The following is a 26552-nucleotide window of genomic DNA, read 5'->3' as shown; positions in this document are numbered from 1 at the left end:
ATTTAAATTCAACAATACTTTTATTTGTCAATGTCCACTTTCCAATTTCAAACTTTTATTTAGTAAAGCTACTATCAAAGTATTTTTAAATATACTTTTATAGCTCTTCTTGTTGTCACTTGAAAATATACCAAGAATCATTTCCATTACATCAACCCAATAGTTTGCATCTTTTGTAAAATAATGGGGGAAATGGAGTTAATTGTGGTATATTTTTTAAGAAAATTTTTTCAGAAACTGAGTCAAAGTTGCTAGAACAGCAACTTGCAGAAGAAAACAGACTTATAAAGGAACAAGAAAGTATGCGAGGCCTGGTCTTCAACCTTGTCCGTATGACTCAACTCAAAATTGAGGAAAGAGAACAGAAGTCCAAGGATTTGCTGAAAGCCCAGGTAACTACATTAAATATATATATATATGGTAGAATCTTAAAATCCTCCTTTTCAAAAATATTTATTTATTTATGAGAGAGAAAGAAGGCAGACAGGTAGGTAGATAAGAAAGAGAAAATGGGCATGCCAAGGGCTCCAGCCACTGCAAATGAACTCCAGACACATGCACCAACTTGTGCATCTGGTTTATATGGGTACTAGGGAATTGAACCCAGGTCCTTAGGCTTCATAGGCCAGCACCTTAACTGCTAAGGCATCCCTCCAGTCCCATAAGTACATCTTTATAACCACTCACTAAATGACTGTCAGAGTTCAGGGGACCCTTATTTTAATGAACGTTAAGTAGAAAGCAGTGACTGTAAATTTTCCCTGAACAAAACTCGATCATAAACCAGGCATGGTGGCATACATCTTTAATCCCATCACTAAGGATGTGAGATAAGTGGAGGAGGATCACTGTGAGTTGAAGACTCACAGACTACATTGTGAATTCCACATCAGTCTTACCTCAAAAAAAAAAAATACATTGAATAAAAAAAATCCCAGGATTTAAGTTACAGTGGTCCACAGTCTAAATGTAAAAATGAAATGTCAGTCGTGATGAGCAGAGGATTTGGACCGATGGCTCCAGTAGAATTACACAGGCATCCCTAGTGCTCAGGGCCACAGATGGAATCGTGATTCACAGGTCAGATTTGCCTTGTAATGACTGAAAACAGAAGCATTCAGTAAGTTCCTCAAGTGAGCATCTTTCAAAGCCACACAGGGACCCTAAGCTGCTGCCTCAGGCTCCTACAAAGTGCTGCCTGCAACATCATAAACTAAAACTCCTCTTACAATAGTAGCTAAAATTTTAATATTAGTATTTGTTATTCCACAAAAACGATTGTATCAAGATTATGTTCAGTGAACTGGAGAGATGGCTTAGCAGTTACGTGCTTGTCTGCAAAGCCTAAGGACCCTGGTTCGAGATTCATTTCCCCAGGACCACGTAAGCCAGATGCACAAGTTGGTGCATGCGTCTGGAGTTCATTTGCAGTGGCTGGAAACCCTGGTGTGCCCATTCTATCTGCCTATTTTTCTAAAATAAATAAGTAAAAATAATAAAATATTTTTTAAAAAGATTATTCTCAGTACTAGTGTTGCCCAGCATGCAAATCCCTGGGTTTGATCCCTTGCCAAACAGACAAAAGTATGCATGTGTGAATATTTACATATATTCATATGTGCATGAATATGTGTATAAAGATGGATATTATACATAAAAAACATGTATGTATATATGTGTGTGTGTCCCAGCATTCAAGAGGTAGACAGAGGGAGACTGCAAGCTCAAAGCCAGCCAGAGCTGTATAGTAAGTTCCTGTCTCAAAAAATAAACAAAACCCATTACTAAAACAGAATTCTTAAATTTATCATATGATGCAGACATGGCTGTGTCTAAGTGTAACCTTGACTCTCGCTCTAGGTGTTCACATGGAGGTGCGCTGGTAAGCACTGAGTTCAAACAGATTTTGAAGGGAATACTGTAGGAGAAAGCTCTAACAACCACAGCAAAAAGCAGACTCTTCAGATGCCTGTTTATTTTTATTCATTTATTTAAAAGAGGCACAGAGAGAGAACATGGGTACACCAGGGCCTCCAGCCACTGCAAACCAACTCTGGGACCACATGAGCCACCTTCTGCATCTGTCTTATGTGGGGTTCTGGGAACTGACCCTGGGTCCTTCAGCTTTGAAAGCAAATGCCTTAACCACTAAGCCATCTCTCCAGCCCCAAATGCCTGTTTAGCAGCTCACCTTAACATCTAAGCAACTAGACATTGTTTCCCATGCTCAGCACAGGGAGAAGAGAAGGGATGTCAAATGGAGAAGCAGAGAACAGGAGAGGCCAGAGTGAGAGTCACTCAGCCCACGTTAAATAGCTGGAATTCCACTGTGAAAGCCCAATGGAGCCCTTGGGATTGGGTTACCGGAGTGGGGGGACAAAAGGAAATACAGAAAGCAGCCGAAGCAAAGGGGGTAGAGGAGGGGAGGAGGAGCAGGGATGAGAGAAGGTCATCTTCATCAAGGTCAGTGTCCAGGATGGGACTGGTCTAGAATGTTTTCCAAACCATTGGCTGTTTGTCATCTGGAAAGCTGTGTCCAACTCATGTGTTAGAAGACTTCCTTTTCCCTTTAGAAACATTAGAGGTATACCTTACTACCAAATTTTTTAAAAAAAAAAAAAAGCTGGTCTATTTTACAAATTAGACAAATTCCAATTAATATCCAAAACATGTACATGTTATCTCTGTGTGACTAATCTATATAAGCTAAATTCCATTGCTAAATAAATTCATAGTAAAGCATAGAACAGTTCTACATTTTGAGGTATGGGCATCTGGACAGGAAAAATATTGTTGGTTCCTTGAGTATTCCTAGCTCTGGAAATCCTCTGTTGGACGTTAGTTGTGGGTAGCTGTAGTCACCATAAGAAGGCATCCAGTCTCACTGTCTGCTTCATCCCTGGCTTGTGTGCATGCCAAATGAATTTTGCTTTCACTCTCCTTGAGAGAAGGGTCACCGAAACCGTTCACCCTAGGACCCACCTATCTACATAGTAACAGACTCAGTCTTTAAATGTGTTCCTTATCATAAAGGGCCCTATGATTTTTCACTTTAAAGACTACTTTTGATGAGTTTAGCACTTAGTATCTTTCTTGGGATTTTGGAGGTTTAAATGCTTTCTTTTTATTTTTTTTTCTAATTATTTATTTGCAAGCAGAGAGAGGGAGAGAATGGGCACACCAGGGCCTCTAGCCACTGCAAAGGAACTCCAGATGCATGTGCCACTTTGTGCATCTGGCTTACGTGGGTCCTGGGGAATTGAACCTGAGTCCTTAGGCTTCACAGACAAGCACCTTAACTGCTAGGCCATCTCTCCAGTCCCTGCTTTCTTTTTAAAATATTCTTGTATAGCCTTAGAGCTGGTTGCATCATGTTGTGCCATTATGTTAAAAAAAAAAAATAACAGTAAAGTACTTTAAAGCCATTACTCAGTCACTTTAAAAATGCTGCAAAGGGTTCAAGGTCACATTTATCAAAACTCCCTATAAACCTGCTTCCTGTATCTATCTTAAATAAACCCCATGTTCACCCAGCTGAACCATACAGGCTATCATTCACTCTTTTGTTTTTTTCAAGGTACGGTCTACTCTAGCCCAGGCTGACCTGGAACTCACTATGTAGTCTCAGAGTGACCTCCAACTCACGGCGATCCTCCTACCTCTGCCTCCCAAGTGCTGGGATTAAAGGCGTGCGCCACCACGCCAGGCTTCATTCACTCTTCTTTTGATAATTCCCCCAATTTTCCCATCCTGTGTAGGTTGTTTTTCTCTTTCCTAGTTCCTCTTCCCTGAGTACCCCTTTGTCCTAGCCAGTGTGAAACGCTTCAGCTGGTTGCAGTTCTCAACTGGTTTCCCATTCCTCTTACCCAGTCTGTGTAGCCCAGCAGGTTAAGGAGGATTAACAAATGGGAAAGGTTTGGGATGTCACTGAGAGAATTCTTGTCTGGGAGTTTGTTTTTGAAAAAAAGAAAATGCATGCCTGTGTGTATGTGTGTGTATGCTCGTAGACACATAGGAGCAAGCGTGTGTGCAAGTGCGTGTTCGTGTGTGTTCATACGCACATGGAGGCCAGAGCTCAGGGCCATGAGTCTTCCCCCGTTGCCCTCCATTTTATATATACATATGGACTCTGACCCTTAAGCTTACCTACTAGCTAGTCAGCAAGTCCAAGGAACCCTCTTCTGACTCCCTAGTGCTGGGGAGCATGCCACTGTGCCTGGCTTTTATATGGGTTTGGAGAATCCAAAGTCAGGTCCTCAGGCTTGCCCAGCAAGAACCTGCCCAACTGAGCCATTGCCCCAGCCCTAGTTTAGGATTTTTAAGGTAGAACTTCTCTTCGTAGCCCAGGTTGATCTTGAACTTGTGCTGATCTTCCCGCCTCAGCTCCCTAAGTGCTAGGATTATAGGTGTAAGCTACCATGCTCACATTGTGCATTTCACATAATTGTTTTTTACATTTCAGCAAAAATATTCCAATATTACTAAGGAAATCAGAACAAAGGATCTTGAAATTAGAATATGTAAGAAGAGAAAACGTGAAATTCATCGGAGGTACATGCATGCTATGATGATTTCTGTTTAAGTGGGGGAAAGTTGGTTTTTTCCATTTTTAGCATTTCAAAGACCACTTTGCATTTCCACAGACTCAGAGAGTTTGCTAAATTGTACGACACAATTCGAAATGAAAGAAACAAGCTTATTAACCTACTTCATAAATCTCACCAGAAAGTGAATGAAATAAGAGAAAGGTATAAGATGTCGTTAAATGAATTGGAAATTTTAAGAAGCAGTGCAGTTACTCAGGAAAGGTAAGAACTATGTCACCGTCGTCCTTTCAAAGCCTGACTTCTGACTCACCGTCTCTGTAGATATGCTCTATTGAACGGGACTCATGGTCTTCTAGAAAGCTTGAAAGGCCCTTGTCACAGGTAATTCAAAGGCATGACATCATGCTTTCTGATGTTTCTGTTTAGAAGCCACCTCTTTAAAAAATTTGAATCTTTAAGTGAATGAAAACTGTACTATAAAACCATTTCCTACCATGGCTTGCTGATTTTCATTTGCTCAACTAGGAGGAAAAGCACAACCCTGATCAGTTATTTGGAGTTATAAAACAAATTGTCAGTCGGGCAGCATCCCCCAGTCGTAGATTTAAAGCAAGCAGTGTGCAGCCGATGGTTAAGACCAGTGGCTTTCTAGGCTCAACTCACAATCCTTCCTGGCTGTGGGGCCTGGAGCAAGCTCACATCCCAGGCTGGGCTCACTGTCCTCCTCCTCTAGGGCGTTAGTATTGAGTTGATCTATGTATTAACACTCAGAGGGCATCCAGAAGATGGTGGTTGTATGTTTACCATGTGCTAAGGTCTGCTGGACCCCTTCACCTATGTTAGTCCTGATCTGAGACTACCCAACCTGGATTTTTCTGTGGCCATTATTGCACAGTTGACGTTAATAAAGATACTACCAAGCAATCTCATTCAGAAAGTATGACTGAAAAGAAAACTGCACTTCTCTGATCAGATTCTCATTCAGTAGGAAAGTAAAAGGCCACTGATGGGCTGCATTGCTCCAGCCTGAACGATGTCCCCCGTTCTGTCAGACATTGCCTCAGGTCCAACGGATCTTACAGGCAGAAGCTCCCCGGCCCTTGGGAGGTGACAGTCTCCTGTGTTGACAAGGGGGTGGCCGGGGGGCAAGCACAGTGGCAGGGTTCTGAGCTGATTGGAGGAACAATCTGACTGTGTGAGTCCTGAGGAGCAGTGCAGAGCGAGGCCCATCGCTGCACCACTGTTACTTCAGGGGGCACAAAAGCAAGACCCATAGTGTTTCAGACTTCTTCCTTGTTTGTCTTTTTAAAAAGAAAATCATGATCTTGTTCACTGTCCTTGAAAGGAAGCTCCAAAATACCATGCTGAAGCATGCCAACAACGTGACCATCCGAGAAAGCTTGCAAAACGATGTGTGTAAAATCACGGCGAAACTTCAAGAAATGAAGGACAAGAAGGAAGCCCAGTTGACCAGCATGGACAGACTGGCCAGCACGATCACCTCCATAGAGGAGGAGATGGTGCAGCTTCGCAAAAAGTATGAGAGAGCCATCCAGCGGCGAAACGAGAGGTAAAGACCAAGGCCTGGGTGAGGTCAGAGTGCCAAGGGCTCTGACTGACATACGTCACCCCTGTTTTCTGCCCAGACTTGACTGTGGGTAGTGAGCAACGTGTGACATTCAGGCTTCCTTAACATTGGAAAGGAGCTGTGTACATTACCTAAGCATTTCTGTCTGTGGAAGGAAAAGAAGGGTAGGGACGTTTGAAGATCAAAGTACTTTTTCAGACTCCCATTCGAGACACCCCTATAAGTTCAATTATTTTTCTGGGTGGCTGACGTAAGTCTCCAGAACTTATGTCCACTTTGGTGGCAAGTTTGGTCTTATATTTAATCAGCCCATTGCTGTAGCTTATTTTCTCCATGAGTGAGACCTTTAGGACTAGCCCTTATTTCTTCCAGGTTGCAAATATGTCATCTATCATTTACTGTCTTAGCCAGTCACCTAGTTGATCGTGCTCTGAGAAGTTGGAATGTGGGACTGGAGAGCCCTGTAGCAATGGCATCTGCTATTTGGGTTTTTTGGGTTTTTTTAACAAAATATGTGTGCTATTCCATGTAAGGCACTGACACGCTGGGCTATGAGGGCACAGAACGATGACAACCCATTGCTCCCAGTTTTGTCATCATGAGCTCATAGTAAGACCACTCAGAAAAGAACGAAGGCAAAAGAGCAAGGTTAACTAGATACAACTACCTGCATTATTAGGGGGAAGAGACAAACAATTAAAGGTAGACCTTCAGGGCAGGCAGCGTTAGAAGAGCAGCACTTTTTCAAAGGGCTGACAGGTATTTTTCAAAGCATCCTATTTGGCTAGCACAAGTCAAAACTTTGGGGCAAATAGTATGTTCCAGCCCTGGTCAGACCAAAGCCTTTGGAGTTAGAAATTTTTTTTTAATTTATTTATTTGAGAGAAATAGAATGGGCGTGCCAGGACCTCTAGCCACTACAAATGAACTCCAGATACTTGCATCTTGCCTACGTGGGTACTGAGTAATCAAACCTGGGTCCTTAAGCTTTGCAGGCAAGCATCTTAACCATTAAGCCATCTCTCCAGCCTAAAAAGTTTCTTTTCAATGATACCCACTGGTTAGCATGATTACAAAGGGTAGATTTTTGCCTGCTTATGGGGAAACTAACATCCAAGATAACCTTCTAAGAAACTAATGGGACTGACAACTTAGATAGAGCACACTCACTCCAGCAGCACCTTCCCTGGCCCCGGCCAGGGTGCCTCTGCTCAGACCTTTGTAGGCAAGTAGGGCACAAGAAAGGGTCTGTAGAAAATCAGACTTTCAGACTCATTTTATTCATGTATTGGGAATTGGGACCTACCAAGCCACTGGGGCCAGCCTGCCTCATGGTTGGCCTCAGAGTTGAGATGCTAAGTTCTTAACCCCCAACCCCCTCCAAAAAATCCAGAGTCATCGGCAAATATCTTGTGTCCTGGAATTATACTGTGCTGATGTGTATTTGGGGCCCAAAGCCAGAGGGAACCACAGTAACTAAATAAACCAATGGCCTCAACTTAACCTCTTCTGAATATGACCACAGTGGCGTTCAGCTGATCAAGCGGGAGGAAGAAGTGTGCATTTTTTATGAAAAAATAAACATCCAAGAGAAGATGAAACTAAATGGGGAAATTGAAATACATGTCCTGGAAGAAAAGATACGGTTCCTGAAGCTGAAGATTGCCGAGAAGCAGAGACAGATCTGCGTCACACGGAATTTAGTGCCAGTCAAGAGGGCCCTGGACGCTGACCTGGCTGTGCTCCAGATTCAGGTGGGTGAGGGGTCATGCGACCCTCGTGGGCCGTTTGCGTCTCTTTTCCCCCTTTACTATGACTTCTCCAGAGCAGAAGCTTTCTTTATGCCCAGGGAAACCAAAGCGCTTCAGCCAGCTTAGTGGAGAATAGCATTACATTGAGAACTTTAGCATGACACCTGGATGCTAAGCCATTGTTGGCTCTAACACTGTTCCGGCAAACAAATTTTAGCTCATTTTTTTTAATTGAGGATTTGAACACATGAACCTATTAGAATTGTATTTTCTTCCTATTGTTCTTTTGTTCCCCCACCATTTCTATTTCACTGAACCCCATCCCTTTTCCAAGTAGTCCTCCTTCTGTTTTGATGTGTTCAGTATTATAGGGTTAATGACCTCTCTTGTGAGATCACCAATGCATCAGTCAGTTCATGTCTGTAGGACCCTTTATGATAGATTATTTGGAATCTGCATACAACCAAGCCATAAAACTAGTATTTGGAAAATCTATAGATCATATCTTGTTTGAAGATACATTGAAACACTTCTTGTTGAGACAAAATACCTGACAGAAATCAGTTTAAGGCAAAAAGGTTTATTTCCACTTAAAGTTATAGGTTACAGCCCATCATGGCAGGGAAGGCGAATTTGAAACCACCACTCTCAGTCCACAGTGAGAACAAGTTTACCCAACTTCCTCCTTTTGATACATGAGCCCAGGGCCTCAACCCATAGAATAGTGCAAGCCACAGTAAAGGCAGGTCTTCCCACATCAACTAACCTGTCAATGTAATCCCTCATAAGTGATTCTAGCTCTTATCAAGCTGTCAATATAAACCGTTACACCTAAACCGGGCGTGTGGTGGTGCACGCCTTTAATCCCAGCACTTGGGGGGCAGAAGTAGGATCATCAAGAATTTGAGGCTACCCTCAGACTACATAGTAAATTCCAGGTCAGCCTGGGCTGGAGTGAGACCCTACCTCATAAAACAAAAACAAACTAAAAATTCATCAATTAAACTTCTGTCTATGGATCAATTTGATAAGAGTCTATCCTATAGAAAATGTGTAGATATAAATTCCTTTGCACGTTATCTCCATTTTATAGATAGATAAAAGGGGATCGCAGATTCCAAGGTTTTCAAGTCACATAACTTACAGTAAGGCATGAGGATTTGAACACATGAAGCTATTAGAATTGTATTTTCTTCCTATTGCTCTTTTGTTCCCCCACCATTTCTATTTCACTGAGCCCCATCCCTTTTCCAAGTAGTCCTCCTTCTGTTTTGAGACTTAGCCACATCTTGCCACTTGAACTTGAGGAGACTATAAGATTTAGAAAACAAATGATTGCCTAGTGACATGAGTATGTGGTAGGGAAGCTAAAAGTAACACTGGTATCACCTTGTTCTTCACCTCTTCTTATAAAACTAAGTGTGGATGGCTTCCTATTTTGTAGTAACCATATTTCTTTAAAATTTTAAATTAATTTTATTTTATTATATTTATTATAATGGGCACACCAGGGACTTCAAACACCAGACACATGTGCCACCTTAGGCATTTGGCTTATGTGGGTCTTGGGAATTGAACCTGGGTCCTTTGGCTTTGCAGGCACACTCCTTAACCACTAAGCCATCTCTCTAGCCCTTTAAAAGTTATTGATTTTTAATCTTTTTTGCAGTAACCATATTTCTTTATCTATCTCTAAGTCTCATTCAACAACTATAGTTGGTTCAAAAGGCACTTTAACAACAACAAAAATACAAAGGCTGAGTTGGCCCAGTAAGGAACTTCCTTCTTTGGCAGGTCAGCCAAGGAGTCCAGCTTGTAGTACGGGTGCTCTCGTGGTCCCTGAAGGAACAAAGGCTGATTCGAACCCTGTAACCACACAGCATCCCATGCAGTGGGGAAGCTGCTGGGAATTCAGCTCTCTGACAAGAGACTGCTACTGCCTTCCTTGCAAGGCCAATCTACACACCCTTCCAGTCCCATAAGTGAAGTGGAACACTGCTTGCTTTAAGTTCCAGCTCCTTCTGCCCTGTCTACACCATTTTTAGATTTAGTGAGGCGCCTCTAGTGTAGTTCATAGCACGTCAGTGTTACGACTTATAGATTTACTGAGCTAGAGAGTTAGATTTAAGGCTCATGTTTTTCTTGTTCAACAGTTTTCCCAGTGCACAGACAAAATAAAGGAACTGGAGAAACATTTTATCAATCCTGAGAGTAAGAACAGAATCCGCCTCATTCCGGGGAAGGATCTCACTGAAGAAGAAATAATCAAGAAATTAGATATGGTAAACACTCATGCTTAAAAGTTGCACCTATGTGCCCCAGTTTCAGAGACCTATCTCCTGGTACGCTGACAGACCTGTCCTTCACTACTCTAGTCACGAATGCCATCCTGTTGTTGCAATCTAATCCCAAATTCTGACTCAGACACTTGCTAAAAGAAGGCACAATCCAGTGGTTTTCCAGATTTAAAGATGTCCTGTTTTGCAGACCAAGAAACTGTTTTAGTTTCTTGAATGGGTACATTAATTTGTGTTACTGATGGGAACACATCAGAAGAATGCACGGTGGACACCAGATAGCTGAGGAACCCTAGTCCACCATGGGGGAAGAACTCAGAGCTCTCTAGAAAGGTTTGGGGAGGGGGATGCTGACACAGCCCAGCTCCAAATACTTTCTAGACGTATTTCAGCAGCTAAGAACACAATGTTTCCCCAATGGGAGTTGGGGCCAGGTAGGGCTCTAATGTGGAAATATTTCATCTAACATAACTTTTCCCTTGTTGAAATTCTCATCTACAGCTAGAGTTTGAGCTGGCAAAGAAGGAGGAGAAGTTACTGGAGAAGGACTTCATCTTTGAACAGGTGTCCCAGCTCACCAACAAGCTCAAAGGCAAAACGCAGGCCTGCAAGAAGGACACCCTGCTCTTAGCCAAGAAGGTCTGCCTGAGCCCCACCTCCTCTCGGTCACCTTTCGGTTTCAGACTGCTTGACTTACAGAGGGAAGCCCTGGCGCGATGGTGCTTCCTGACTAAGACCCTGAACATGTAAATCTGGTTCTCGGAGAATGGCCCAAAGCTGGCCTCAGTCTCATTCCCTGAACACCTAAGCAACTCAGTGATGCTCTGTACACTTCATTTAGCAGGGCACTGACCCAACTATGACAACTGTTGTTTGTACATGAAATATGAAGAGTAAACTAGTTCCTCTTAAACAGAAAGTCTCCCTCATGCAGGGGTCTGAATAGGAGCCACTCCCATACAAACTCAGCCAGACCCCATAGCTGTAAAGGGACCAAGGACAACAGCCATCACACAACTCCCAGCCTGGGGGCACCATGGGGTGGAGCCACTGCCACTTCCTGGTCTCTAAGCTAATAGCATTGGGGCTGCAGACTCCTATGCTGCCAGACTCTGAGGGGATAAGATCAGGCCATGCACAACAAGGGGATGGTCCACACCCATGGCTTCTGTGGTCCCTTGAAGCTCAGGAATCTCAGAAGTTACTGTACACTTGCTTTGTACAGTCATGCTCACCATGAGGAAAGGACATGCTATCAATCTCATATGAAGCTCATGCTACCAAGTGGGGTGAAACAGAAAATGGCAAGTAATCTATGGCCATAGGTCCCCATATGTGAGCTCCAGAGGACAGCAATAGTTCATTGCTCTTAGCTTCCTCAGTATCTCAGAGGTTCAAAAAAGCCATGATGCACTCCAACGAGATAAACTTGTTTCATTCCTCCTCTTGTTTATAGCCAAGGCATTGGGTTCAGTTCCCAATGGCTCCCTCAGGGACTTTTCTATGAACTCGCATTTTAACCCTATTTCTACAAGCAACAATGTCCCAGCACTACAAACAGCCAGGATTTTCTTAATGAAATGCCTATATTGAACCCTTTCATTCCAGATGAACGGCTACCAGAAAAGGATCAAAGATGCTACCGAAAAGATGATGGCTCTTGTGGCAGAGTTGTCCATGAAGCAAGCCTTGACCATTGAACTCCAAAAGGAAGTCAGGGAAAAAGAAGAATTCATCTTCTCTTGCAGTTCCAGGATAGAAAAAGGTCTACCACTCAATAGAGAGATTGAGAAAGACTGGCTGAAGGTACTTCGAGATGAAGAAATGCACGCCTTTGCTGCTGTTGAGAGGTCACAGGTAAGCTTTCGCCCCCATTATGGCCCTCATGGAGTGAAGGGCCATTTTCAGAGTCAAGCCTCTCATCATACAGATTGACTGTCCCTTATCTGAAATTCTTGAGACTAGGAATGTTTCAATTCTGACTTCAGACTATGTTGCATATACATAGAGCTTTTGTGGGGATCCACACCAGGTATAAATACAGAATTCATTTGTTTCATTTATACCTTCTAGAGGCTGAAGATAATATTTTAGTGTGCCTGTAACATACACTCAGGTGTGGAATTTCCTACATGTGATGTCACATAGATATTCAAAAATGTTTTTTTTTAAAGAATTTTTTTTTTTTTTTTTTTGAGGAAGAGCCTCCCTCTAGCCCAGGCTGACCTGGAATTCACTATGTAGTCTCAGGCTGGCCTCAAACTCACAGTGATCCTTCTACCTCTGCCTCCAAAGTACTGGGGTTAAAGGAGTGCACCACCTTGCCTGGCCCTTAAATTATTTTTAAAATTTTTTTTTTATATTTTTTGTTCATTTTTATTTACTTATTTGAGAGTGACAGAGAGAGAGGGAGAGAGAGACAGACAGAGAGAGAATGGGCGCGCCAGGGCTTCCAGCCACTGCAAACGAACTCCAGACGCATGCGCCCCCTGGTGCATCTGGCTAACGTGGGTCCTGGAGAATCGAGCCTCGAACCGGGGTCCTTAGGCTTCACAGGCAGGTGCTTAACCGCTAAGCCATCTCTCCAGCCCAAATTATTTTTAAATTTTATTTATTTGTAAGGAGAGAGAGAATGGGCATGCCAGGCTCTCTAGCCACTGCAAACAAACTCCAGATGCATGTGGCCCTTATGCATCTGGCTTACCTGGGTCCTGGGGAATCGAACCTGGGTCCTTTGGCTTCGCAGGCAAACACCTTAAAACATTTTTAGTATCAGGCTAGAGAAATGGCTTAGTAGTTAAGGTGCTTGCCTAAAAAGCCAAGGACCCAGGTAGACCAGATTCACAAGGTGGTGCATGTGGCTGGTGGTCCTGGCATGCCCATTCTCTCCCCTCCTCCAAATAAAAAAAAATTTTTTCACTCTGCTCCACAGAGTCTCAATAACCATTAGAAAGAAGTGTGTTACATGAAATAGAATACTACAAAATGCCATCATACTCCATGAAGAGCCCTTGACAAGGCCTCAAATCTTCGATCCTGGGCTGACATGACTAAATACCATGGCTGTGAGAAAGCACTGCCTTTCTCCATAGAGTCTCTCACAGCACACATGTCCATCGGCTCAGTCCTCAGACCTGACTATGGTTACCACAGCCTTTTACAAGCCCTGCACCTGGTGTGCATCATGGACCTCCATGTCCTCCCCTCCTCCCACCAGTGACCAAGGTCTGGGTCTTTTACCCAGCCCACTGGCACACTGAATGCCTAGTTTTTCTGCCTACCTGTGACCTTTTAATAGTTTGAGACTGGAACTGGACATCCAGAGGACATAAATCGCTGTTTGCCAAGCATCCTGGAAAGGATCGCTATGGATTCTCTCACGCAGGAAGAAGGTACACTACACTCCAGCTGCACCCGAGCCTGTCTTCATGACAGCATGCAGAAGTTACCTGGGTGGCTCTACCCCATGGGCTTCACTCCAGTGCCAATAGTGTTTCCAAAAGCACAGGCCAAAGACCTTGAGGTCCCAACCCAGCTCCCGTTAGTTTTCTCCTCTAGCTGTACTTCTGTTATAACATTGGCTCATCAATGACAAAGGAAAGTATTACCCTGCCTCTGTTAAAAACATGGGCCTAGGGCTGGAGAGATGGCTTAGTAGTTAAGGCACTTGCCTTTGAAGCCTAAGGACCCAGGTTCAACTCTCCAGAACCCACCTAAGCCAGCCACACAAAGGGGAGGTAAGCATCAAGTTGCACATGACCACTAGGTGGCGCAATCATCTGGAGGTCAGTTTCAGTGGCTGAGGCCCTAGCAGACCAATTCTCTCTCCAAAATAAAAACATAGGAATAATTAGAGCTTCATGACAGATATTGAGGTGCAGTGTTGTCCATTCCACTGACGGACAGCATGGGCGGAAGAGCTCCACACACCCCATGGAGACTCAGCCACGGCTGTTGGGACCCAAGGGTGATGTAAGTTCCAGCTTTCAAATACTGAAAGGAAAACCTCTTCCTCTGCAGGAAGATGCAGAAGCAGAATATCGCCAGCTGCCCAATGGCGTTTACACGACTGCAGAGCAGCGTCCAAACGCCTACATCCCCGAAGCAGACACCGCTCTGCCTCTGCCCAAACCGTACGGCGCCTTGGCTCCTTTTAAGCCCACAGAACCTGGATCCAGTAGGAGACACATAAGGAAACCTGTGATCAAGCCAATTGAAATCTGAATATGAACCAATCCAGCCAAAGGACGTGAGCCTGACAGTGGTAAGACCACAGACCAGCCAGGTCTGTGCGGTCACAGCACAGTGTGGTTTCCTTCTACACTCAGTAAGTGCATTGTACAGACATGTTCAGTGAGACATATCAGTGTTCAGCAATTATTTCAATGGATGCATTCTAATCGCTTATATATTTACTCTTCACTCTCTAGAAAGTGCAAAATAAACCTTACAATGAAGTACAGAAATTAAGAGTGGTCTTTGGTAAAGAAAAAAAAAAACCCACAAATACTCTTACATAATGTACTTTAAAAAGAATGACTAGAGATGGAGAGATGGCTTAGTGGTTAAGCGCTTGCCTGTGAAGCCTAAGGACCCCAGTTCGAGGCTCGGTTCCCCAGGTCCCACGTTAGCCAGATGCACAAGGGGGCGCACGCATCTGGAGTTCGTTTGCAGAGGCTGGAGGCCCTGGCACGCCCAATCTCTATCTGTTGCTCTCAAATAAAAATAATTTTAAAAAGAATGACTAGCAGGGAAGGGACATGGCCCACATAACACAGACAGTCCACTTGGCCAGAGTGGCACTTAAAGTCTTTAAAAAGCAGCAGTGAATCTGAGGTAATGTTGTGATTCTTTTGCTGAAAAAGTACTTGAGCTTTAATTGGTCCTAAGTTCATGAGCTCTTGCTTTTCAGGTAATGTGAAAAATGATCATTTTAAGCTCTGATACTAGATTTTTTTCACAATTCTGTAATTTCGTGTATGAGAAGAAAGAAGTGAAAACTAGACAGACTAGTTCTACTTCTGTATGCTAATTATTTTGCATTTTCTCCAGGTGTATTTTCCTGATTCTGATACATTTTATCATGAGGATTCACAAGTGCAGCTAAAACTTATGTTTTTACATTGGCTAAATTATTTACACGGGTGACAGTTATTAAATGTATTTCACAACTCTGGGAGTAAGAAGTACCACTAATTAATTTGACTAAATTGAGTATCCTGCCAATGTGGAAGAGAATTTAAGTTATCCGAAAGCTCTTACCTGTAAATGCCTTTGATAAGTAACAGTGCACAAACTATGCAGTTAATAAATACTATATACGTGAGCATAAACATGGAAAAGAAGGGATAGAGTCTTAACTTTCACCAAGGAAGCTGCCACCATGTACTGAAATGTCTCAGATCACAGTCAAATGGATTTTTTTTTTTAACCTGGACCTAAAAACCATGAACTGGAGGAGGGATTCCAGGTGGGGAAAATGACCTGATCAGGCCTAAGAAATAAGAAGGCAAAACTTGTATTCAAGGCCCAGTGACTGCCTTAATGTGTTCACATGCTTATCCTTTTAACAAATAGCAAGTTATTGAATATAAGCACAGTGACAAGGGTCAAACTTTAATGTGCCCAATAAATTTGACTTTAGGAAGTCACAGGAACAATCCAATTATGGAATAGTGCTTGGAACAAGAAAAATAAAGGTGCACCATTGCAAATAACATATAATGAGAAGAAAAATGTCACATAAGAACTTGGCTTGCAGAGAGGATTTAAAAAAAATTTTTTTTTATTATTTATTGAAGAGAATGGGCACACCAGGGCCTCCAGACATGTGCATCAGCTTTGCAGGCAAACGCCTTAACCACTAAGCCATCTCTCCAGCCCGCAAAGAGGATTTTTAAAAAACTGAATTGGACTAACTTGTAACAGATAGTAATTTTTACATACACTATTGTCGCACTGCTGATCCGGCTACAAGATGCTCAGCCTGGTAACCATAATGTATTTGAACATAAAGGAAATTTCTAAAGGACAGAACAGTTCTTAGCGGACAACAATGATTTCAGAAGTTAAATTAGCATACCAATTAATAATATTTAGAATCATTAAAATTTCACGCATGCACCAAGGGAAAAATGGTAGGTTATAAGCTAAGCCCAGAAAGTAACTGCACTTACGGAGCAGGTGAAAGTCACTGGGAAAAAAAAGTTTTTCTAAGAAAAACTATACTCAAAAAGAAAGTCAGGAAAAGTGCTGAGTAATAACAAAATTATAAATCAAACTTTTACAAATACAAAAATATTAAATATAGTTTCATCTCAACCATCATGAAGACAAAACCCTACCGTACATATGTACAAATTGCTATTTGTTATAAATTGTTCTACATTGGAGATAGTTCAAATTCAAGTTCTACTTAATCCTCTTGGCAGCATTTAATTTTTCTGCTAATTACAATGTCAGTGGTTTATCTAGTTTTTGCTATTCTAAGCACTGTTTCTAATTTTTTTAATATTTTGTAGTACAACATAAACTAGCATTTTGCATCTTCTTGGACCCTTTGTCATTTCTCTACATGTGACTCAATCTAAGTGAAGTAGTGGCAGCTTATTCGGACAAGGACCACACTGAAACTCAATACTCTCGCATGGTACATACAGATTTTCAATACTGCTAACGAATTATCAATGAAGTGAAATTAGTGAAAATTAAAATACTAGATGCAGATGGGACTTCATTTCTGCTTTTATAAACCTAAAAGCATAGTGGTTTGCTTGAGAGCTGTGGCTTCTATAAATGCTGCATCCACATTGTCGTCTCCATCAAAATCATTCAGAGCTGGGGGTGAAAGAGGGAGGAAGGAAGTGTGTATTAGCATGGCGCTAGAAAGGATGTTCATCATTTTACAGTTAGTGAAAGATTATTCTGAGAACATGTTAAATGTCATCAGACTTTGAGAGGAATGCTGTGGGCTGGTTTTAACCAAACTAGCTTTCAACTCCATGAGTCCTTTTTAAACTTTAAGTAGTTAAATTTTAAGTGTCCTTGCTAATGAAAATCAACTGTAGCAGGGACTGACTTGTGAGTAAGGCATATTTGGAGAAGAAAGCAGTACTCACATGTGAACGGGCACTGGCTGACGTGTCAAGGAAGACCCCTGTGAGCAGATGAGTGAATTACCTTGACTAGAAGACTCTAGATCCTTCAGGATTTCAATGAAGTAGTTCAGAGGCAGAAATTCCACATGGACTGATGACCTGTTGACCATAGAATTCCGAGGCTAGAAGCGAAACAACTGGTATTATTACATTCTCCAAGACAACCCCAGCTTTAAATGAAGTGGTCAGAACTAGAACTGCTGTCTATTGAGTTCTGCTAAAGTGGGCAGATGGGACGCAAACATCATTTAGCAACTGGGCTTTCACACATACGCACCTCTTTCTTATAATTCTGAAGCAGTCGCGTCACATGGTTCTGTGAAAGGATGTTGGAACTCACAGGATGATCCCAAAGTCGACAGATCTTCTGACCAATGAGCTAACAGAACAATTGAAAAACACAGAGCAAATACCTTGTAGCACATTAAATGTATGTCATATCGACGCATAATTTCAAAAAGCAGTTATGCCAAAATAACTAGTTGTTCCAAAAGGTAAACCTGGGGCTGGAAGGATGGCTTAGTGGTTAAGGCATTTGCATGCAAAGCCAAAGGACCCATGTTAGCCAGATGTACAAGGGGGCACACGTGTCTGGAGTTCATTCGCAGTGGCTAGAGGCCCTGGTGTGCCCATTCTCTCTCTAATAATAAATAAATATAAATAAAAGGTAGACTCTTTATGATTCATGGTCATTGAAGGAAGGCCATGTTCCATGAGATAACTTTTGCCTTGAGGAGTCTAACTATTTTTCAAAACCACAGGTGTACATGCCAACCCTAATAATTTGGCAGGAATCTAAAAGTTGTGGGTATGTGTCTTATTAATTTCTCTGTAGTCGTATTTCCTAGGAATTTTTAATTTCCTAAGTATCTGGGGCACAAAGTCAAATGTGAAGACCACGCGAAATGTTCAGCAGTACTCCCCAGAGGGACTGAGTCCTGCAAAATATGCTTTGTTCTTTAACTCTTGCCTTTGCCTCAGTGAGCCTGTGAAGAGGAGGGATTGTCACAAGGCAAGAGTCCTGACCCAGAAAGCCAGAGGACAAGTGCCCAAGCTATGTAAACAGCAGGCTGGGCTGGCAGGCTCTTTGGTTTGGGAAGTGTGCCAAGGCAGAAGTTCAAAAGATCTTGCTATGAGAGTCCATATTTTCATAGTATTTCTGACTCAGAAAACTAATATCTCCCACACATACACACATATTTAAAAAAAAAAAAAGAGTAAGGAGTGCCTTCATAACCTTTTCTCTCATGCATTTCATTCTTCCTTTGACCCAGGAGTGTTTTTCCTGTGAGCAGGAAATGCAGTTCTACAACCTCCTGACCTCACCTGTATTGAAATTTCTTATCAGTTTTAATGTGGAAGGCACGTGTTTCCCCTCTGCCTCCCGCTTGGACTCAGATGTAAATATTAGTGAGGTTTCCTAAGAGGAGAACATGGGTAAGTGCTCTCCGTGCGCGGTGCCAAGCCATCAGCGCACACCATTTGTAGGAGCAGCTGGGGTAGGGATGGATGAGATATCTTGGAAAAGGCTAAAAACTGAATAGACTTAAGCCAAAAGCCAGTAAAGGCTCTTTTGGTAAGAAAAATTGGGGGAAGGTGGTTCAAAGGCGTATGGAAGGTTACCGGAGGGAGCCGCTCAATGATGCCGAATTTTAGTTTTTCATTTTTCTCTGTATTGTCCAGATCTACAAGAAAGTTAGAGATTAGTAAATAAGACAGAAATATATACTGGCGGGGGTGGGGGGGTAGGCTGGAGAGATCCCTCAGTGGTTAATGCTCTTGCCTGCAAAGCTAAGGACCCTGGTTCCATTTCCCATTACCCATATAAAACCAGATGCACAAGATAGCACATGTCTGGAGGCTCTGGCATTCCCATTCTCTCTCTCCTCTGCCTCTTTGTCTCTCTCAAAATATTTTTAAAGAAATATATATTTTTTAAATATTTTATTCATTTATTTGGGGGATATAGGGGAAGAATGGGTATCCCAGGGCCTCCAGCCACTGCAAATGAACTCCAGACACATGCACCCACTGTGCATTGAGCTTAGGAGAGTCGAACCGGGATCCTTTGGCTTTGCAGGCAAACAGCTTAACGGCTAAGTATTCCCTCCAGACCCACCCCAAGAAATATATATCTATTTTAATACATCAGCAAGTGTAATACTTGAGTGTCTGAGCCTGATAAATTCAGCCTTGTATTCTCAGGCTAATCTGTTCTGCACTTGTTAGTTGGCATTCTAAATAAAAGGAATTTTATCAAACTAACTTAAAATAAGGTTCTTTGCTTTGATATACATTAGCAAAAGCCATGCACCAAAATACCACAATTGGTTGCTTGCTTACAAAGCCCTATGGTCCACATTCAATTCTCCAGCCCCCACCTAAAGCCAGAGGCAAAGTGGCACATGCATCTGTGATCCCAATGTGCTGACGACAATGAGAGAGGAATCCGGGTTCATTTGCAGTGGCAAGCGATTATCGCACAGAAGGTGAGGCTTAACTATCTGCCCCCACACATTTTTAAAATACCACAAGCGACTTAGGTGATGGTTAGCACACGGTAGTGCTTACCTTGCTTGTGTAGGTTTACGCATGGAACTATGTGAGTACATGTGTGTTTGTGCACGTATGTGCGTGCACAGGAGGCCATAGGACAAGCTCTGGTGTCATTTGTCAGAAATAACGTCTACCTTTTTGATTTTGAAACAGCGTCTTTCACTGACTTGCAACTCAAACTAGGCTAGACTAGCTCTCCCCAGAGCATCCTCAAGTCTCCAGGTCTGGGATCATAAGCACTGTGCGTGTTTATATGGGTGCCAGGAATTGAACTGAAGTCTTCATACATGCAAAGCAAGCACTTTACCAACTGAGCTATCTCCCCACCCCTGCAGACCTTTGAGATGACAGATTAATCAGGTGAAAGTAAGCTATTCATTATACTTTGAGAAAAAGCTCCTAGTTCCCTTGTTGCTAGAAAAAAAGGAATCTTACTAGTGTGTGGATTCAGAAGTACCTGTGGGGTTTCTTGTATGGCTAAGGCACTTACAGTTGGCCCAGAGGATGGGCCCAGGAAATGGACTGTATTTAGCAGAACAGTTGATAATTTGCAGGGTCCAGTGAAAAATTAAAAATGAGGTATGACACGGCCAAATAGAGAATTTCCCTTGCTTGTACAGCAGAAAGCCAAGCATGGGACCCTACGTGTCTCCCCCCCCCCCCCCACTCCCAGGAAGCCAGCCCTGGGGTGGCCAGGCTGAAACTCACACTCTCACAAACGCAGAGCTGCTTACCTTTCATGATCCTTGTGCCGGCTGCTTCCGTGAGAAGCAGTACTCCACTGTCAATGAAATGCAGCAGGTTGTGCGTTGGGAGACAGTGCACCCCGAGAATCAGATGCAGAGTGTGGAAGCCTAGGACAAATGATGTTATGGAATCATCTGGAAGTAACTATTCTTTGTGAGGTTCCATTTCTACATCCCTGCAATGAACCCAACACTACCTTTCCCGCAGGGCCTATGATGAGCGTGGCTAGCACTGAGCATGTACCAAGGCCTTCAATCTGTGAGCAACTGGCTCACCTGATCCTCCTCCAGCGCGACTGGGTACAACCACGACATTCCTACTTCACAGACAGGGGAAAACTGATGTCATGGGAACTAATAAATTTTCCCAGTAATACTACAAATAGTAAGCAAAAACTTAAAATAGGGCTGGAGAGATGGCTTAGCGGTTAAGCGCTTGCCTGTGAAACCTAAGGACCCCGGTTCGAAGCTCGATTCCCCAGGACCCATGTTAGCCATATGCACAAGGGGGCACACGCATCTGGAGTTCGTCTGCAGTGGCTGGAAGCCCTGGCGCACCCATTCTCTCTCTCTCTGCTACTCTCAAATAAAAATAAATAAAATAGCCTGAATACAGACTGTGTGATTATAGACTTTTTTTAAAACCACACCCATTATTCAGCCTTAGTGACTAGTGACAAGTACCTGTGTAAACGAAACAACAGACTAAGGGTGAGAAAGCACGAGGTATATTCAGAAACCATGCAATGATCTGGCTGATTTGGTATCTGGAGTGAGACAAATGGGACTCAATGCTGAATTAATTCTAAGAAGGAACTTGCTAATTTAGGAAGCTTTGGGGAGGTGTTCAATAGAAAGAGGATCTGGATTTTACTTTTGTAATATTAATATCCCCACAGTACTGAGGGAGACACACATGATGACCCTACAGGCTTGGCAACTGCCTGGAGACAGGAAGGGGGAGCCATGGCCTGCTTGGGGGGGGGGGCAGCAGAATGATGCTCAGTGACAAGGGGTTGGGTTGAGAAAAATCATGGAATTTTCTCTCTGAGCATGAGCCCATGAGCTGGGGAACAGTCCTTAGCCCTGGCAACGCCGAGGGTCAGATGAAGGGCATGGGCTAAAGATGTGATGAGGCCACCAGCATCCCCGAATCAAAACAAATTGTGCCACCGCCTGATGCTCGACAACGTAAGAGGTTTCACAAGGATTTGGAAATTCTTTTCCAGGTGAATAGAGTTATCCTGGAATTTATGGGGGAAAGCGCATTTATTTGATCACTGATTCCACTCATTTCCTAGATGCAAACTCTAAGACGAGTGTGCGTACATGGCCGTTATCTATGGCCAGTTTCAAGTTCAGGGACCCGTTCTGGGCCTCCTCTCTGTATGTCAGCTCAGAGCAGAGCAAACAGGATGGAATGAGGCATCAATCCCAGCCAACCTCACCCAGGGATTCGTATAAAATGCTGTGCCCTGTGAAAAGCTTCATAAATGAGATGGAAACCATCAGCGTATAACACACATGTCACCCTACTAAATTCTTACTAATGTGTGTAATAACTAATTTCTAGCACATGACCACTCATGAAGTAATTACTCTAAAGGTTTGTGGACTGAACAAATGTCCAGTTAAATGAACAACTGCATATGTATACCTGAAGGGGGGGTGGGCGTTGAGGTCTGATTAGGTCAGGTCTGAAAATCCTAAGGACCTAAAGGAATTTTTTTTTTGAGGAAGGGTCTCACTCTAGCCCAGGCTGACCTGGAATTCACTATAGTCTCAGTGTAGCCTCAAACTCACAGCACTCCTACTTCTGCCTCCCGAGTGCTGGGATTAAAGGCATGTGCCACCACGCCTGGCTAAGGGAATTCTTTCGCTTTCAAGCACCATGGCTGACTCCCTCCTTTCTGTTGTTCTTCTGCATCTCCATACAATAAACTGGGCCTGAAGCCATCACAGGGCGCTCTCTAGATCAGCAACGATGGTTCATATCACCCTACAAAACTGCATTGGAACCAGTAAGGATCCTTAAAGGCATTGACAAGCTACAGTGTGGTTTGGCACTCAAGGAAGGCCTAGCCAGCAGAGATCAGCGTCAAGGCCTGTCTCTCATAGTGATACCAGACCCGCTGCTGCTAGTGCATGGTCTCAGCGTGAACTTCAGTGTGAGCCAATGTCTGGCACCATGTGAAGAAGAAAGGGCCAAAGAGCCCGGACTTACCAGGAGGCAGAGGTAAACACAAGCTGGTAGTAGCTTCCAAGATCCTGGTCATGAGGTGAAAGACTTCAAACTCTGCAGCACTGCCTGGCCTATTGCTGGGTAAGAAAATGACAAAGTAGCATGTCAGCCAAGGACGCCATCTGTCCCAAACAGTGGCTCTAGTCCAGGGACTCATATAGAATGCTGCGCCCTGTGAAAAGCTTCACAAGGGAGATGGTGACCCTCAGCCTAAGGCTGAGACACTGACCATATGGCAGGATCATAAAATATAAATTGTATTAACTGAAATTTCCTCTCTTGGAAATAAGGGGCCTTACTACTCACTCATCAATCACATGCCAGGAGTAGATGATAGTGGAAGAATAAGGGTAGATGATGCTGGGATTAGTGAGAAGTACTTCTCCCCACCCACACACACACCCAACAGCAGGCAGCCATCAGATGCCACGAGAAGGGGGAGAGAAAAGTACTTGCGTACAGATGGAGAACCCTGGAATGCAGGTTGTGTTTCTTCCAACTGGTTTCCAGCATGCAGCACATGAGATCCAGCTAGAGAGAAAGAGGGTCCATGAACAGCTGCCCCCATCCTTACCCTTCAAGCCCCCTACAGCTGTCCCTTCACAGCTGTGACAGTATCTCCAGGACAGCGGGCATTCAGGCTTGCTCCCAGGCACACCCCCCCCCCCACAGCCAGCCTTTCTGAGATCAAGTCTGAGACACTGGAATCCAAAGTGGAAAGATTGGAAGGGTGCCCCCACAGCCTAACAGAGCACCCTCTGTCTAGGCTGAGCTTTCCCCAGCCCAGCTAGCTGGGCCCATCATTCTCACTGACAGACCCTTGTGCATTAGTGAAGGTCAAAGTGCCTTTAGGTTAGCTTGCAGCCTGTCATTCTAGAAGACCTAAAGGAGCTGACCAGGAAAGTACGCAGTCATTCAAGACCTAGGTCAATTACCTAGCCTCCCCAAACCTCCGTGTCCCTCATTAGTGACATAAGGAGAAGTAATTAACAGGGCTCTTGTAAGAATTAGTTAGCTTCTTGGCCCTAGGGCTTTGTCTGGAAAAGCCATTCTCATCTTCCAAGCTCAGCAGCAGCAGGGCAGTCTCCACAGAGCTTCCCGACCATGGATCGGGTACACAGCATGGTAAGACCAGAGGGCAAGGCACAGACAAACACTATACAGGCTCTCAGTTCCTCCAGCTGAAATCAAGCAATTAAGCAAGCATGAAACAAAATAATTCTGGGCTGGAGAGATGGCTTAGCAGTTAAGGCACTTGTTCGCAAAGCCAAAGGACCTTGGTTCAATTCCCCACTACGCACGTAAGCCAAATGTGCAAGGTGGCGCATGCATCTGGAGTTTGTTTGCAATGGCTAGAAGCCCTGGCACACCCATTCTCTCCCCCCACCTTTCCCTCTGTCAAATAAATAAAAATAATAAACTACAATATAAAAACAAAATAATTCAATTCAGGCAGGCTTCTTGGATATTTTTAGACAGGCTGCCAAGACCCTTCCTTAGAGGGGCATAAAAGACATAGCTGGTTGCTCCTGGTCAAGAGCGAGGAGACTTGCCATCATTGAATCAGAAAGTCAGAGGCACTGAGTTTTCTGAATCTATACATGCATCAGTTCTACTGTCTCTAAGGGTTAACACAAAATACTGTCCAAACTTGGGATGGTGGAAAAGTGGATGCTTGCATGGACAATGTGCAAAAGTAAACAAAGAGGCCACGTTCAGTGGTACGGAGGTCCCGGAGCCCCAAATGTCGACAGTTTTTTCACATTCCAAAGGCTGTGCTTGGAGGTGCTACGGCTGTCATCAAGCCACCACATAAATATATTGAGTTGTACCATGAAGGGCATGGTTATCATTTGGATTACTATGAGAAAAGAAGTGGAAAGGCTCAAAGGTGGCAAAAAAAAAAAAAAAAAGGAAAAAGAAAATTGCAAACCAAACTTTACCATGAGTAGTTCCATGCTAAGAAACAACTACAAATGGAAAAGACTATGAAGATGCATTAACAGGAAAAACACCAAACGGTGGAAAAAATGCCACTGCACCTGCCTCTCTGCTGGACAGAGGACAGCCAAGGGCAAAAGTACTTCTAACATAACTAAGCAAAAATAAAGAGATGGGACAAAGGGAGGTCCCTCTGCCCAGAGGTCATGCTCAAAGAGAAACAGAAGCATTAAAAGTTATACAAGGGCTGGGGAGGCAACTTAGCAGTTAAGGTGCTTGCCTACAAAGTCTAAAGACCCATGTTTGACTCTCCAGATCCCACGTAAACCAAGCACATAAGGTGAGGCAAGCACAAGGTCACATATGCTCACTAGGTTGTGCAAGCACCTGGAGTTCAACTGCAGTGGCTGAGGCCCTGGCATGCCAATTCTCCCCACCCCCTGCCCCAACTCTAAAATTAAAAAAGTAAGTTATTCAAACAGGAAGAGAACAAAAGAAGGCATGAAAGAGGATGGTTGCTAAACTTTGCTTCCTTGTGGATGGCTGTGAGAAAGCCACTTCAATATGAAAGGACCTTTAACCCAGTGGGCTTATGTTTCCAAAAGGTCTAACACATTCTGAGATAAAAGCCACTTCATACAAGTATCTCCTGACAGTTAGTGAAGACAGTAAATCCATTACTGTGGTGGTTTTTTTTTTTTTGCAAATTACCGAACCAGCCTTACACAAGCTGAAATCATCAAAAGAAACCTTTTCAGATAGCCCAGTTCTGTTTATTTGGGCAGAAAGAAGCCATCATGAGATTTCAAGCTTCAGAACTTAGAATACATAGTCAGGGAGTAATGACTGTCAATGCGTTCTATCCTGTGCAGTTGTTCTATAAGGATGGTGATTTGCATCAACATAATAAAATGTACTGCTGGGCGTCATGACGCACACCTTTAATCCCATCACACAAGATGCATGCGCCACCTTGTGCATCTGGCTTACGTGGGTCCTGGGGAATCAAACTGAGGTCCTTTGGCTTTGCAGGCAAATGCCTTAACTGCTAAGCTATCTCTCCAGCCCAGTAAAATATTTTTTAAAAAGAAAGTTATAAATTTTTAGATTATTCTTGATCTTCTTTCAAATTATGTCTTCTAATTTGTTCCACATTTTCTGACCACTCAAAATCTCAAAAAGAAACAGGAGTAGGCTGACATTTTTTAAGGGTTTACAAATGAAGTGCTTGCCAATGCATTCTCTTTACTATTTTGATTTTTCAGATTTTAATTCAAGATTTGAAAATGTGTTTTTATTGGGTAATATTAATTTACAAATGTCATGTTATTTCACAAGTGCAATTTACATGATCATGGGGGTGGCATTTGCAAACATGATGCAAAAAGTATTTTTCCGAAATCTCATGGATCTAATAGCATAGTCCTGCTCTCTAAAGCAAAGGGTCCTTCTAAGGCTACTGTCAGAACTTGTCTTTTTATTTTCTTGAAAATACCAATGCAGTTATGCCCAACTGGAAGGCAGGGTATCTCAAGTCACAAACAGCCTTACTTGAGTGCCATGAAAAAGTTCAAAGATGCCACCAAAGATGAAAGCCTATAGGAACTCAAATTTTCATTTTTTTAATGTTAAGCTAAGATTTATCCAAGAAATAATTATTTTGTTACTTAAAAGTATCTGTTAAGCATATTTTTGAGATAAAAGCAGGAGATAAAAACCTTTTTTTT

The 26552-nt window shown here is 43.1% G+C and overlaps 2 protein-coding genes across 2 annotated transcripts in view; one reads left to right on the top strand and one right to left on the bottom strand.

The window, feature by feature from the left end:
* Positions 1-14437, top strand: part of Ccdc146 (coiled-coil domain containing 146) — a 148363-nt gene extending 133926 nt beyond the window's left edge. Inside the window, exons 11-19 of the mRNA XM_004652892.2 lie at positions 222-392; positions 4463-4551; positions 4644-4808; positions 5893-6117; positions 7661-7889; positions 10040-10168; positions 10685-10822; positions 11792-12040; positions 14204-14437. Coding sequence (XP_004652949.2) covers positions 222-392; positions 4463-4551; positions 4644-4808; positions 5893-6117; positions 7661-7889; positions 10040-10168; positions 10685-10822; positions 11792-12040; positions 14204-14407 — 1599 coding nt within the window. The 3' untranslated portion in view covers positions 14408-14437. The remainder of the gene's footprint in view (positions 1-221; positions 393-4462; positions 4552-4643; positions 4809-5892; positions 6118-7660; positions 7890-10039; positions 10169-10684; positions 10823-11791; positions 12041-14203) is intronic.
* Positions 14438-15867: 1430 nt separating this feature from the next.
* LOC101600703 (gamma-secretase activating protein) overlaps positions 15868-26552 on the bottom strand; it is a 94831-nt gene continuing 84146 nt past the window's right edge. The window contains exons 25-31 of the mRNA XM_045136165.1: positions 23345-23415; positions 22867-22961; positions 20631-20750; positions 18964-19025; positions 17618-17719; positions 17363-17462; positions 15868-17020 (exon numbers count right to left, since the gene is read on the bottom strand). Coding sequence (XP_044992100.1) covers positions 16929-17020; positions 17363-17462; positions 17618-17719; positions 18964-19025; positions 20631-20750; positions 22867-22961; positions 23345-23415 — 642 coding nt within the window. The 3' untranslated portion in view covers positions 15868-16928. The remainder of the gene's footprint in view (positions 17021-17362; positions 17463-17617; positions 17720-18963; positions 19026-20630; positions 20751-22866; positions 22962-23344; positions 23416-26552) is intronic.

Source organism: Jaculus jaculus, chromosome 16, assembly GCF_020740685.1.
Source record: "Jaculus jaculus isolate mJacJac1 chromosome 16, mJacJac1.mat.Y.cur, whole genome shotgun sequence".
In the NCBI taxonomy this organism is placed as follows: domain Eukaryota; kingdom Metazoa; phylum Chordata; class Mammalia; order Rodentia; family Dipodidae; genus Jaculus; species Jaculus jaculus.
This window is presented reverse-complemented; position numbering and strand designations above follow the sequence as displayed.